Raw genomic sequence first — 13,769 nt, forward strand, 5'->3', positions numbered from 1 at the left:
TACTGGAAGCCTAAGGCCTTTATTTTTGGTTACCCTCACCCGCTTGTTTTTCTCTAGAGGATTCTGAATGGGGCTTTTGAATATTCTTGGGGCTTAGCTAGCTGTTTGCAACACAAAACTGATGACCCCAGGAATGGGGGCTCTGACGGACCTTCCATGGTCCAAAGTGCAGGATGCCTTCCTTTCAGGCACTTTCCAGTGTTAGCTCCACCGGAGGGACCCACTGTCCCCTCCATACCTATTCTTTTTTTCTTTTTAAAATTTTTATTAAACCTATTTAAACTATATATTTATACATATATAAATTAGATTCTACATAGAATGTGGTGGTTTTCTCTGACTTACTGCCTTGCTTTACTTAGTATAATGCCCTCTGAGTCCACATGTTATAAATTTGTGTAAGATTTTTTTTCTTTTTTATGGCTGAATAATATTATATATGCAAAATACCACATCTTCTTTAATTACCCATCAGGCACTTAGGTTGTTTCCATTATCTTGACTATTTTTAAACAGTACTGCAATGAACGATGTTGTTGTTCAGTTGCTCATCCATGTCCATCTCTTTGCGACCCCACGGACTGCAGCTCACCAGACTTCCCTGTCCTTCACCATCTCCTGGAGTTTGCTCAAACCCATGTCCATTGAGTCAGTGATGCCTTCCAACCATCTCATCCTCTGTCATCTGCTTCTCCTCCTGCCTTCAACCTCTCCCAGCATCAGGTTTTTTCCAGTGAGACAGCTCTTTGCATCAGGTGGCCAGAGTATTGGAGCTTCACGTTTAGCACTGAGAGGGGTGCATGTATATTTTTGACTTAATGTTTTTGTTTTATTTGGATAAATACCCTGAAATGGAATTGGTAGTGCCATTTTTTAATTTTTTTAAGGAAACTCCATACTGTTTCCCATGGTAGTTGCACCAATTTATGTTCCCAACAGTGCACAAGAGTCCTTTTTCTCCACATCCTCACCAACACTTTGTAAAAAATTTTTAGTTGAAGGATACTTGCTTTAAGAATTTCTTCTATCAAACCTCAACATGAATCAGCCATAGGTATGCATATATTCCTCTCTGTTGAACCTCCCTCCTCCTCACACCCCTCTGGGTTGATACAGGGCCCCTGTTGGAGTTCCCTGAGACACACAGCAGAACCTGGTGACAGCTGTTCTGAGAAGTATGATGAAGTGGTACCTATTGGGGGTGTTTGGTTCTTTTTAGGTTTCTTTTATATTTTTTTAAAAAATGGAAATATAATTGCTTTACAACAATTATGTTTGTGTTAGTTTATGTTTACACATATCCCCTCCTTTTTGAGCCTCCCTCCCACCTCACTTTGCATCCCGTCCTCCTAGGTCATTCCCACAGCACTGAGCTGAGCTTCCTGGGCTGTATACAGCAGTTTCCCACTAGCTAGCTGTTTGCCCATGGTAGTGAATATGTGTCAGAGCAGCTCCAAATCCGTCCCACCCTCTCCTTCCCATCTGTGTCCGCAAGTCTGTTCTCTGTGTCTATTCCTGCCCTGCAGATAAGTTCATCAGTACTGTTTTTCTAGATTCTACATACATGCGTTAATATACAGTGTTTTTCTCTGACTTACTTCACTCTGTTAGGTCCAGCCACGTCTCTGCTAATGGCGCGGTTTTGTTCCTTTTTGTGGCTGAATACTATTCCACCACACATATGTACCACATCTCTATCCATTCATCTGTCGGTGGACATTTAGCTTGATTCCATCTCCTGGCTACTGTAAGCAGTGCTGCAGTAATGAGCACTGGGGAACGTGTCTCTTCCTGAATTATGGTTTTCTCAAAGTATATGCCCAGTTGTGGGATTGCTGGGTCATGAGGTAGTATTGGGGCTTCCCTGGTGGTTTAGATGGTAAAGAATCTGCCTGCAATACAGAAGATCTGGGTTTGATCCTTGGGTCAGGAAAATCCCCTGCAGAACGGAATGGCTACCCCCTGCAGTATTCTTGCCTGGAGTTTTCCATGGACAGAAGGATCCATGTGGTGGCAGAGAGTCGACACTGAGTGACTAAGCACATTATATCATTATGTTTAAGAAGTATCCTTGTAAATACTACATATAGTTCTTAAACTGCTAAGTTTATGGTACTTGCATTCCCATAGTTACTGATATTTGGATTTCTATTTTATAATTTCTCTTTGTTCTCTATGCCTACAACAGGGTTCATTTTCTTTACTACAATTCTTTATTTACTCTTTTATTTTCTGTTTATTTTTGGCCATGCTGGGTCTTTGCTGCTGCATGGGTTTTTCTCTGGGTGGGGGCTGTCCTCTAGTTGCGGTGCACATGCTTCTCGTTCGTCTCGTCGCGGAGCGTGGGCTCTGGGGGCGCGCAGGCTCAGTAGTTGCCGCTCCGGGGTGAGAGCACAGGGTTAGCTGCTCTGCAGCATGTGGGATCTTCCTGGACCAGGGATCTAACCTGTGTCTCCTTCATTGGCAAGCAGATTCTTCACAACTTAGCCACCAGGGAAGCCCCTTTTATTTACTCTTACTTTAACTTGAATCTTTTTATGTCTAAAACCAGTACACAAATCCTTTTCAGGGAGGTTTAACAGGAGATCAAATGTTGCTTGATACAACTGGCTTCAAATTGCCTTTTGGCAGGAATCATCTTGAATCTATCTTTGTTTCTTTAGGAGGGAGAGAGGGATTGAGGATAAAGTATTAGGAATTACAGTCAACAGACATTCCTTCTTCACCTCTGGAAGGTTATCAACTCTTCTGTTCATCACTAGGGATTGTGGGTTAAAAAAGCAAAATCCTCTCCAGTCCTCCTGAAAATCAGGGTAAGATGAACAGGTATAAACTGCCAGTTGTTCAGCCTTTATTTGCACTTAAAATGGAAAGTTTGTAGAGGTATAAATATTTTCTGTGGATTGAGGATTTATTATCCTTTGTATTCTCACAAGTTGGTTCAAGCACCAGAAGATTAAGCATCAAATGCTATAATGTAGACCAGGAAACCCCAGCATGCTATTTGATATATTTTCATCCGGAATAGCAATTCTCAGAAAAAGGTTAAGAGAAACTCGGGCAGGGAGCTCCTCTTTGTGTAATGAAAATCTTTCTAGTTTATTTATTCGTAGATTTTCTTTTCCAATACAGACTTATTCTGTGACAACACTTCCAATATTCAAAAACTACTGTTGTAGTTTTCAGAATAAACATCTTTGGAAGGTTTAAAAAGTTTGCCAATTTACTCAGCCCTCATTGCCAAGCAAATGTATATATATAAATGGCTCTGAAAACCTGTCCCCAAACCACCATCAAGTCACTGAAGTTTAATATGTGAACATTAAGCCTCCGGTGTGCAAAACTCATGGTTCAAAAGTAAGTAGATATGTACTTATATTTACACTATGTCTTGATAGTGTGCACTTACTATTAGTGAACAAATAGCAACTGATAAATGCATTTTGTCGGTTATTTGTTCACTGATATGCTGCCATTTTATATACTCTGATTCTGCATATGTAAACATTTTATGGCTATGCTTTGTAAGCAAAAATTGTACACCACCTATATAGGGGTTACACATAAGAATGTTACCAACTTAACATCATAAGCCAGTCTCATGTTTGCTCATTGAAGCTAAAGGTCTGGTATGTGCAAAACCCAGTTTGTTACGATTTTCAGCATTGCACTGGTCACTGTTTGTGCTGACCACAAGCTGGGAAATAAGAAATCAAAGGTAGTAGTTTTCTTTAAAAAAAACAATTGTCAGCTAGTAGGAACTGAACTGCCAGAAGGTATTTTATACTAATGATTGGAGTCGGAGTCACTATGTATATAAATTATTTTAATAATGGTTGGAGAAAAGAAAAATAACGTGGATACCATATTAGTACTAAACAATTCAGTAGCTTCATTAAAAAATTGCTTCTGTATTAAACAACAGTGGCTTCATCCAGCCAAGTACAATTTTTTTTTTCTTTTACTGTGAGTCTCCTTTCAAGATACTAAGCCATAAAAGTATTATTTCAGGGAAAAAAACCACAATGCTTTAAAGCTTCCTTTACTTAGATCTCCATTTCTAATTACATTTTTACATCTACATTCTGTGTGGGTCCATATGATTTCAAGAGCATGTTAACTCAAGTTCATGGAGGCAAAAAAGGAAGATGCACAACACATGTATGTAATCAGAAAGCAGCAAAAAATGGAAGGTGTCTAATCTTTAACAACTATTTTGAATTTTGACCCTTTTGTTACATTGATACTTGGATTAAAAATGAAGGACGCTGGTTACTTATCATACACAGTACTCACAAAATTGACTTCTTTTGGTCCAGAACTACTTAAAAGTATTCAAGGCCAGAATATGAAAAACCTATATAGCCAATATTAAATTTTAGAGGTATTACATATGGAAATTTACAACATGGCTTTTTAAGTATGAATTTCAGAGTCAAAAAATTCTTAACAGTAAGATTTGGTTTTAAAGTAAAAAGATAGCTAATAAAATCAGTTATCAAGCAAAGTAATAGGAAAACTTTTTTAAAATACATGAAATAAAAGACAAATAATCCAAAATAAAAAGCAAAATATAATTGAAATAAAATGATTATGTAATAGACTGAATGAGAGGATAAATAAAATAATAGGAAGGACTAAGGTAATTTCTACTTATAGTTTATATACTGTAAGACAACTAAAGTGTGTAAAACATGTTGAAGTTCACGAATCTCTTTATAGGATGAGTAATCAATACACTTCCCTAATACTCATCCTGTGACCTACGACATGATAGTAAATTAGAGATCGCAAAGATCATGCCATTAATGTTTTTGTCGATATACATTTTGACCTGCGTGACAGACTAAATCAAATGCTCGTGATTATTAGTTTTCTTTCTTTGACCTGAAAGCTCCACGTGATTTAATGATGTACTTTTAACATGTGCTTTTTCCTCTTAATGCTTACTCTAACAATATGCTAGAGACCTGGATGGTGACCAGATCCTAGAGATCTGGATGGTGAAAAAGCCATTACCACCTGCTGACCACTGGCATAGATATTTAGTGGGTTTTGTTTTTTTTTTTCTTCTAAGCAGTTATTAATATTCCATAAATTTCAGGTGCCCTGTTACTGTATGAAACAATTACCCTTGAATTTAGCAAGGGGAAAAAAAACTTAGACATCTGGTTATGTTATAAACCCAGAGTTGTTTGTTTAGGAAACATGAGTATATGGAAGACTGTTAATTTTAGTTTACTTTATATTAAGAGATGTGAAAGTAAAATAAAGCTTTTGTTTGTTTTGAAACGTTAAAGACTTGGTTGGTTTTGATCTGCATTAAATCTTAACTTCTTTATCAAAAGAAAAGATTATGTGCTTCCTGGAAATTATTTTAAGATTATACTTTAAATCAAACCTTGACAAAACAAAAGGTAATTTTAAAGCTTATTTTGTTTTTTGATCAAAAAGTCTGAATCTTCTGAAATTGACTAAGATTAAACATTTAGTTTGATAAATGATAGTTGTAAAACATACTATAGTTAAGAGGATAGTAAAACATTAGAATCAAATTAATAAGCATTTCCCACACCTGTGTCATTGGAAAAGTCATCAGTGGCTGACTTTAATCAATGTCATCAGATTTTAAATACTGATAAATCAATACAATTTGATATACGTCTCATTAAGTTTTACAGAATCAAATACCACAAAACAAATGCCACTTAAAACTTGGAAGTCTAACCACAAAATAACATTTCCTTTAGAATTGAATTTTTTTGTTGTAAATCTCTAAAAGTTGAGAAAGATGAAGTTAAATTTTTCTATCACTTGTAAATCTATGATATGTAAAATTAATAACAAGGCTTTAGTTGTTGTGGACTACCAACACCAGCTGTTAAAAATAAAACAAAATCCTAAGGGTAATGTTTATAGGCTTAGTATTACAGTTCAAATTTATGAAAATGGAGGGATGGTTGTTAAATCTATTTTGGGTTAGTTGATCTTAAACATAATTTTTCAAAACAGTTGAAGATGTGCTAATTTGGATAAAATATTTTCACACTATCACTTTATGATATTGATAATTGATTTTCCAAATTCACTTTAAAGACTTCTAGCTAGGAAATATAATCATAAATATACCAAAAACTGACCCCCCCCGAAGTCTAAGAAATCTGTATTTCTTAAGTTTAATTTTTACCTTTTTAAAATTGAGATGATCTGTTATTCCAATAGCCTAATTCTTTGGTATGCTATTTGTAGTTACTTTAAAACTTAAGTATTCTGTACATAGCTAAGGAATTAAAACATTGCAAACTTTCATTATATTATTTAACAGCTTTTGTTTTTAAAATCACTATGATTGGTTATTAGGAGTTGATTTCTGAAACCAGGTAACTTACATTTTTCCATAGAGTTAAGTGTATTATTCTATTAATTATCCTAGATATTTCCTACATATTTAGTTCTTATTTGCATATTACTACAGGAAAATACCCTATTTTGCTATGTATTTTTTTTAAAAAAGATCTTTAATTGTCTAGCACTTCATACTTCATATAGATTAAAATTAAACTGAGCCCATACCATCTACCCAAAACTAGATTAAGTAGAACATTTTCTAGTTTATTTATAAACTACTAATTATAAGGTTAAGGGCATTTGAAAATCATTTAAGTTAAATAAATGGGTAAGAAAAGTACACACATTATTTTTGGATATATTTAACTTATAAAATGAAGTGGTACATAACTACAGGAACTGGAATATAATTCTGATTAAAACAGAGAACTATATAAGCTAGTAAGGAACTGAAAATGTCAGGATGTACTAGACAGTTCAGCTGCAGAAAGGGTTGTTCTTACATATTCCCAATTACTTTTAGAGGTACAGCTCCTAACAAAGTGGGTGGAGATTTCCTTAAGAGAAAGCAATAAACTCCTTCCATGTACTTTATTCCCTTTCATAACTCTGATGCTGTTACTGAAGTGAACCTATATATACCAACATAGAAATGAAAAGTAGCAATACATGCTTAACAAATGTTTCATCAGTTTTAATGGATATGATTATTTCATTAGTTTGAAGACAAAAAATACATTGGGTCTATATGATTTCCTTAATGCAAAATCCTTCCTCTGAAAGGATGAATAAAAATCCCTGCAAAATGCACTGGTCTATACTCTCCTTTCAGTGCAGACTACACTGTAGAAACAAAATCTCTCTTAGAGAACTAGTTTTGAGTAGTGACTATCCCTAAAGATATTGAGCTCTCAATTTTTACTACTTAAGGAAAGTCAATATTAGTTCTTAATATAAAGATGTAGTTTTGGGGAAAACTGAGCTTCTCAAAATTTTAACATAGGTCAGTCTAGTTGATTGGCATTAAGAATTACAAGTGCCCATGCATTCTCTGTTTCTTTTCTTTGTAGGTTGAACAGTCTGCCTCCCATACTAAAAGTTTCAAGCTTTTGGACAGAACTGAACAGTGTGAACAAGTCTGGTGATGAAGCTCGGACTAAATTCTTAAAGTGTCTTAGTTTCACAGTCCCTCGTCCCATATAACTTGTATATGAAGCCCCAAAACTGGAGCCAAGGTCTGAACAGGTCATATGACAGCAAGAACTATAATTTAATCACATTGTATCATATCACACTATGTAACACTCTGTATTTTGCCTGTTGATATGTAACAGTTTATTACAAGCATTATTTCCTAAGACTTATGTGGTATAAGTGCTTCTTTCAAGTATTACCGCTTACAGTGTTTGTATGTTAACAGTGAGTCACTGATAAATGTATATAATGCAGTACACTCTGCCGTCTCCCTACCCTGCGTTAACACGTCAACAAAATGAACTAAGAAAACAAAAACTATTTAAGACAAAGGCTATCAACATCACAGATGCACGTCTGAGTAAGTCAACAGCATTTCCCCCTTAACATGAAGGTATTTTCATAAAAAATGCTTCATCGTTTTTAGGCTAGCATTACTTTAGCAGCAGCTGGTCTTCAGGACAAGTAGATCAGAAGTTTCAAGTGCAAAAGACACTGAATTACTCTGAGAAACATCAATCCACATGACTAATGAAAAGAAGCAAACTGCTGGTGTCACCTTAACATAAAATTGTGCATTTTCCCCTTCAGTGTGTGTTTTAGTTCATTTATATGATAATAAAGTTTTGGAGTCCTCATGGCACACAACTGAGATGGAATAGTTTGTCAAGGAACCTATTTGTTTTAATGTTTAAATTGTAACAACACAGTAACTACAAAAGGTCAGTGCCTGGTGGCTGTAAACCACATCAGTTTCAATGTTTTTAAAAACAATGATGCAATTAAATCTATGCTTCTGCAACAATAGTGCAATACAGTATCCTTTCCTGAATAAAGGAGCTGAGGTTTATCCAAGTAGAAGCTTTAAATAAGGTAGATTGTTGCCAACTACTTATCAGTCTTGCATGTTTGACATAAAATAGATTAGGAAAGCTTAAACTGACTTGTTTATCTATATTCAGCTAAAGCTTCACATAAGCAGCAATGGAAATGAACATAGGTGCACTCAATATAAAACACTTTTCAAAACTACTCCAAAAAACAAATGACAGAAAGTGGTTAAGAGCAACTAAACATCTGTTGTGTGTACCAGATGTAAAAGAAGAAGAATGGACTCTGTGGTTACTTGCACTATTTGAATTACGTGACGGTAAAGTTAAGACTTAGTCCACTTCCATCTCTGCAGCAGATTTAGTATGCTGTGAGTTGTCTTTTGTTGAATCTGGTTTGGTTTCAGTCCCACTCTGTCCATCCATTGGTCCGTTGTGCTCACTATTATCTTTTGCCTTGTCTTCAGCAACCTCTACTTTCGGTTTGGGCTTATAAATGATGGGGTTACAGAAATTATCCAGTTCCTAAAGACATGAAGAAAATTTATTATATTAAAAATATTATGTAACAAGTTACCACTAACTTTCTGAAGTCCACATATACTAAATTTCCACATAATTCCACATTGCTGAATAGCTGTTAGCTCAGCTAGATAACCAACTAATTCTTAAAATACCTTAATGAATTATTTACCTTCTTGGCTAGTGTGTGTCAGTGGTTTAGGAAACTATTCAGTCTTTAATAATACATTCTGTATTTAGTTGTTACCAAATTTCTTCCTCATAATTTATTTTGGCAGGAATAATCTTTATATATTTATTTATTTTGGCCATGACACATGGCATTCAGAACCCCTCCAACTCGGGTCCTTGGCAGTGAGAGCATAGTTCTAACCACTGGAATGCCAGGGAATTCCTAGGAATAATTTTTAATTGATTCCTTTAAATTATGCCTAAAGCTCTGTTATGAGAATTATGTCACATAGCACCTATTTCATAAGTTAAAATTTCTCAAAATCACCTGAAAACTATTTTAATAAATGGAATTAGATAAATGTATACACTAACTTTACTTTTGGAAAACAGTAGCTTTTTTTGTCAAAGGAAAAATAAGCCATGGAAGTAAATTCAACTTAATAATAATTTCAAAGATATTATTTTCTATATCCTTGGTTTTTCTGCACAGAAATATAAGACCATTTCAATAATGCTACTGAAACACTTTAAATTCTTTCAAGACCAGTGTCACAGAAATTGGGTGGGATGGAAAAATAGGAGGTAACATCCTGGGGGAATGTTTTAGTGGCAAACTGTTCTTGTCACACTCTGCCTCTCACCTGATTAGGAGTAAATTATAATAGATTCTTTGTAAAACTTTCTCAAAAAGGAAAATACTCTTACTGCTTTATTATTGAAAAAAAAAAATACCAGCTTGGCACAAAAGTTGCTCAACGTGATCACTAATCATCAGAAAAATGCAAGTCAAAATCACAATGATATATGTCTCATACCTGTCAGAATGACTGTCATCAAAAAGAACACAACATTTTGGTAAGGATATGGAGAAAAGGGAACTCTACGTACATTTCTGGTGGAAATGTAAATTGGTATAGCCATTATAGAAAACAGTATGGAGGTTCCTAAAAAAGCTAAAAGTTGAATTACTATATGATCGATCCAGCAATTCTACTCCTCAGTATCCAGAAATAAATGAAAATACTAATTTGAAAACATACATGCACACCAGTGTTCTAGCAGCATTATTTACAATAGCCAACATGTGGAAGCAACCTAAGTGTCCATGAACAGATGAGCAGACAAAGATGCAGCATGTGTATACAATGGAATAAAAAGAACGAAGAATGAAAATTTGCTGTCTGCAGCAACACTGATGTTACTAGAGGGTATTATGCTTACAGAGACAAATACTATTATCTTATTACTTACATGTGTAATCTAACAGCAACAGAAAAAATAACTCACAGATACAGAGAATAAACTAGAGGTTAACAGTGGGGAGAGGTTAAGTGAGGGGCAAGATAAGGGTATAGGATTAAGAGATACAAACTAATATGTATAAAAGAAATAAGCTACAAGGATATATGGTATAATGGAATATAGCCAATATTTTAGAATAAATGAAGTAAGATCTGTAAAAATATTGAATCACTATGTATACAACTTATAATCCTGTCAATCAAATATACTTCAATTAAAAAAACCCCAAACCTGTTTTTAAAATGAATCAAATACCTATGAGCATACTGAACCAGATTTTAAAAAATCACCTGATATTCCACCTCCTCTGGTGGTAGTGGTGTAGTTGCTAAACTGTGTCTGACTCTTGCTACCCCATGGACTGCAGCCTGCTAGGCTCCTCTGTCCATGGGATTTTTCAGGCAATGGAGTGGTTTAACTTTTCCTTCTCCAGGGGATTTTCCCAACCTAGCAATCGAACCCTGGTCTCCTGCACTGCAGGCACATTCTTTACCCACTAAGCTACCATCTCCTCTAGCTTAACATTATTAGCCTTTTGGTGAACATTCTTCTAGATATATGTCCATGCACACATATATCCAAACACAGAAGTCTTAATGAAGATGCTAATTTATAGTCAGATAACTTTAGATTCTGTAATCCTTTTTCATGCATCATGTATAAATCTCTATATCTCAACAGATTTACTGGGCATCCCTGATGGTCTAATAGCTAAGAATCCATTTGCCAATGCAGGGGACACGTCAGGTTCGATCCCTGGTCTGGGAGGATCCCACAGCTGCGAAGCATCTAAGCCTGTGTACCACGAGTATTGAGCCTGTGTTCTAGAGCCCACAAGCCACAACAGCTAAGCCCGTACACTACAACTACTGAAGCCTGTGCTCTGCAACAAGAGAAGCCATTGCAATGAAAAGCCCACACACCATAAGAAGAGTTGCCCCTGCTCACCCCAACTAGAGAAAAGCCCATGCATAGCAACAAAGACCCAATGCAGCCAAAATTAAATCTGCAAAAAAATACATTTATCTCTATTATCTTAAATACTGTGTTTAACTATTATAATGTGTTGTATATGCATCAGTTTATCTAATTTCTTATTGGTAGGTATTTAGGTTGCTGCCAGTTTTTTGCTATCATAAGCAGGGGTTTACATACTCATGCAACAGTCAAATTAAGATGAATTCCTAGAATTGTTATTTCTGCATTAAAGGTAAACTCATTTTAAATTTCTATACATATTCTGAAATGATGTTCCAGAAAGAAGCAGTAACAAATGTAACCAAATTGCTCAGGGAAAGGCATCCATTTCTTCACACCCTGGCAGTTACGGCAAAGACTGTGAATGTGAACAACCAACCAATCAGAGAAGAGAGATTTGCATTTCTTAGTAACGAAGATGAGTATCTTTTCTTATGTTTATTAGACATGTGTTTCTTTGTCAGCTGTTTTTCCAGTGTCTTATTTTTCTACTTAGATGCTGATCTTTATTGTAAAGTTTATCCCCATGTTTCTCATGGTGTTTTCTATAACTTTTGACATTTTCAGTAGTAACAGTTTTTAAAATGGAAACTTTATCTCGGAAGTAAGATTTTACCATGAAATTTTATACATTTCAAACTATGTCAAAAACAAGCATATACTGCGGTTTTAGAATGGAGATTCAAAAGTGTTATCAAGCCTAGAAAAATCAGACATAATCTATAGTTGTCGCATTGTTTGATTTTATTGCTTTATTTTACACTTAAAATCTAAAAGCTGTTTTGCGTGTAAGACTAATTAAATCAAGAAACATGATCCACCTAGAATCTTTTTTCCCCCCCAAATTAAAGATTAGCCTCAAATTCCTATTTCTCTCTGTTATTCTGTAAGTTGATTACTTCTCAGAGTATGGCTCCCGTTAAAAAATTTTAGTGACTGAAGCCATTAAGAACAGAAGTTTATAGTTTCTTACCTTTGACTTTGCAACTATTTCTGAAACTTTCACCACAGGATCTTGAGTGAGACTTAGTTTGTTCTGTGCGTTCATCTTACTGTTCAGCCAACTCATGGCTTCACTGATATATTTTTCAACCTTTTCAATTTCAGCAGGATCCAAATGATCGTATCTTTCATCCTATTAGGGGGGAAAAAAAAGAGAGGTTTTTCCAGAAGCACCAATTTATTGATAATTTCTGCTTAAAAGATTTAGACTCTTATTGAGTGTATATCACATGCATACTTGTGAAGAAGCTATTTACAAATTACATAGAACTGAAGAAATTGGGAGAAAGAAAAATCAGTATGCTTTTTAAGAGGAAAGGCCTTCTGAAGAAGTCAGGTTTGGAAAGGAATGACTTGTGGAGAATATTAAAACTGAAAAGTAGTTTTTAGCCAAGAAAGAAGCTGCATGGAATTAAATCTGTCAAAGAGTAAAGTGAAATAAGGTAAGTAGGCACAAGCAAGCTACACAGAAAATTCCGACTCTACAGCAGACTCTGATGAAGTTGATAAGGAGACATAAAAAGTAAAATTGTCTGAAAAAGACACCTGCAGCTGTCACATGTAGAAGACAATCTAAGAAGTCATGATTTATACTGGTGGTCTCAAAACCAGAAACAGTGACAGGGCAACATACAGAGAGGACCTCCTCCCCACGCATCTGTCTGTCTACATGCTTTAGAACGTCTCCAGCCTGAGCATCTATCTTCCCTGAACCCTCAACTCCATCCAGCTTCCTACTTGAATTCTTATTTGTAAAGTTTGAAACAACATACCTGTGTTTCAAATTCACAATTACATCCCTACCTACTCTTAAAAGTTTTGCTCATCTCGGTAATTAAAAACTATCCTTTCAGGCCAAAAATCCTTAAGAGTTATTCTGACTCCTCTTTCTGTTTTATCTACATAAAAATTATCAGCTCTGCCTTCAAAATATATGCAGCAGAAATCCACCCACTTCCGCTTCCACTATCCAGGCTTAGGGTTCCGTCACTTCTTGCCTGTACTATTCTAATGATTTAACTAGTCTCTCTGCTTCTGTAGTCTTAAATCATGCTGCTCCTATGCTCAGAAGCCTCCAATGGACTCCTATCTCAGGGTAAAAACAAAGCTTTTATAATGGCCCCTGGGCGCTGCATGATCTGGGAACTAATAACCCCACCCTTACTGTTTTGAGTCCCCTTGGCTTCCTTGCTGTTACTCCTACACTTTCCCTGAGATTTTACAATTGCTTCCTACCCCCCTGCCCCACTTTTTAAAAAACATTTTTCTTATAATTATCATACATCTTGAACCCTCCCTCACCTCCTTTAATTCTCCCCTCAAATGATGTCATCTTAATTAGTCTGCCCTTCTGACAAATCTCCACCTCTGGCAGTCCCTTCCTTTTCCCACAGCTCTTATCACCATCTGACTTCAGTA

At 35.5% G+C, this 13,769-nt stretch overlaps 1 protein-coding gene and 1 long non-coding RNA gene across 3 annotated transcripts in view; one reads left to right on the plus strand and one right to left on the minus strand.

The window, feature by feature from the left end:
• The first annotated feature begins 1,885 nt into the window (after positions 1-1,885).
• Positions 1,886-7,708, plus strand: LOC122452910. Its single transcript, XR_006272881.1, has 2 exons — positions 1,886-2,813; positions 7,419-7,708. It is a non-coding gene; the product is annotated as an uncharacterized LOC122452910 (long non-coding RNA).
• The window catches only part of HSPA4L (heat shock protein family A (Hsp70) member 4 like), a 56,800-nt gene continuing 46,842 nt past the window's right edge, over positions 3,812-13,769 (minus strand). For both annotated transcript variants that reach the window (XM_043486670.1, XM_043486679.1), the window contains exons 19-20: positions 12,322-12,483; positions 3,812-8,897 (exon numbers count right to left, since the gene is read on the minus strand). In XM_043486670.1, the coding sequence (XP_043342605.1) occupies positions 8,706-8,897; positions 12,322-12,483 (354 nt within the window). In that variant the 3' untranslated portion in view covers positions 3,812-8,705. The remainder of the gene's footprint in view (positions 8,898-12,321; positions 12,484-13,769) is intronic.

Source organism: Cervus canadensis, chromosome 1, assembly GCF_019320065.1.
Source record: "Cervus canadensis isolate Bull #8, Minnesota chromosome 1, ASM1932006v1, whole genome shotgun sequence".
NCBI lineage: Eukaryota > Metazoa > Chordata > Mammalia > Artiodactyla > Cervidae > Cervus > Cervus canadensis.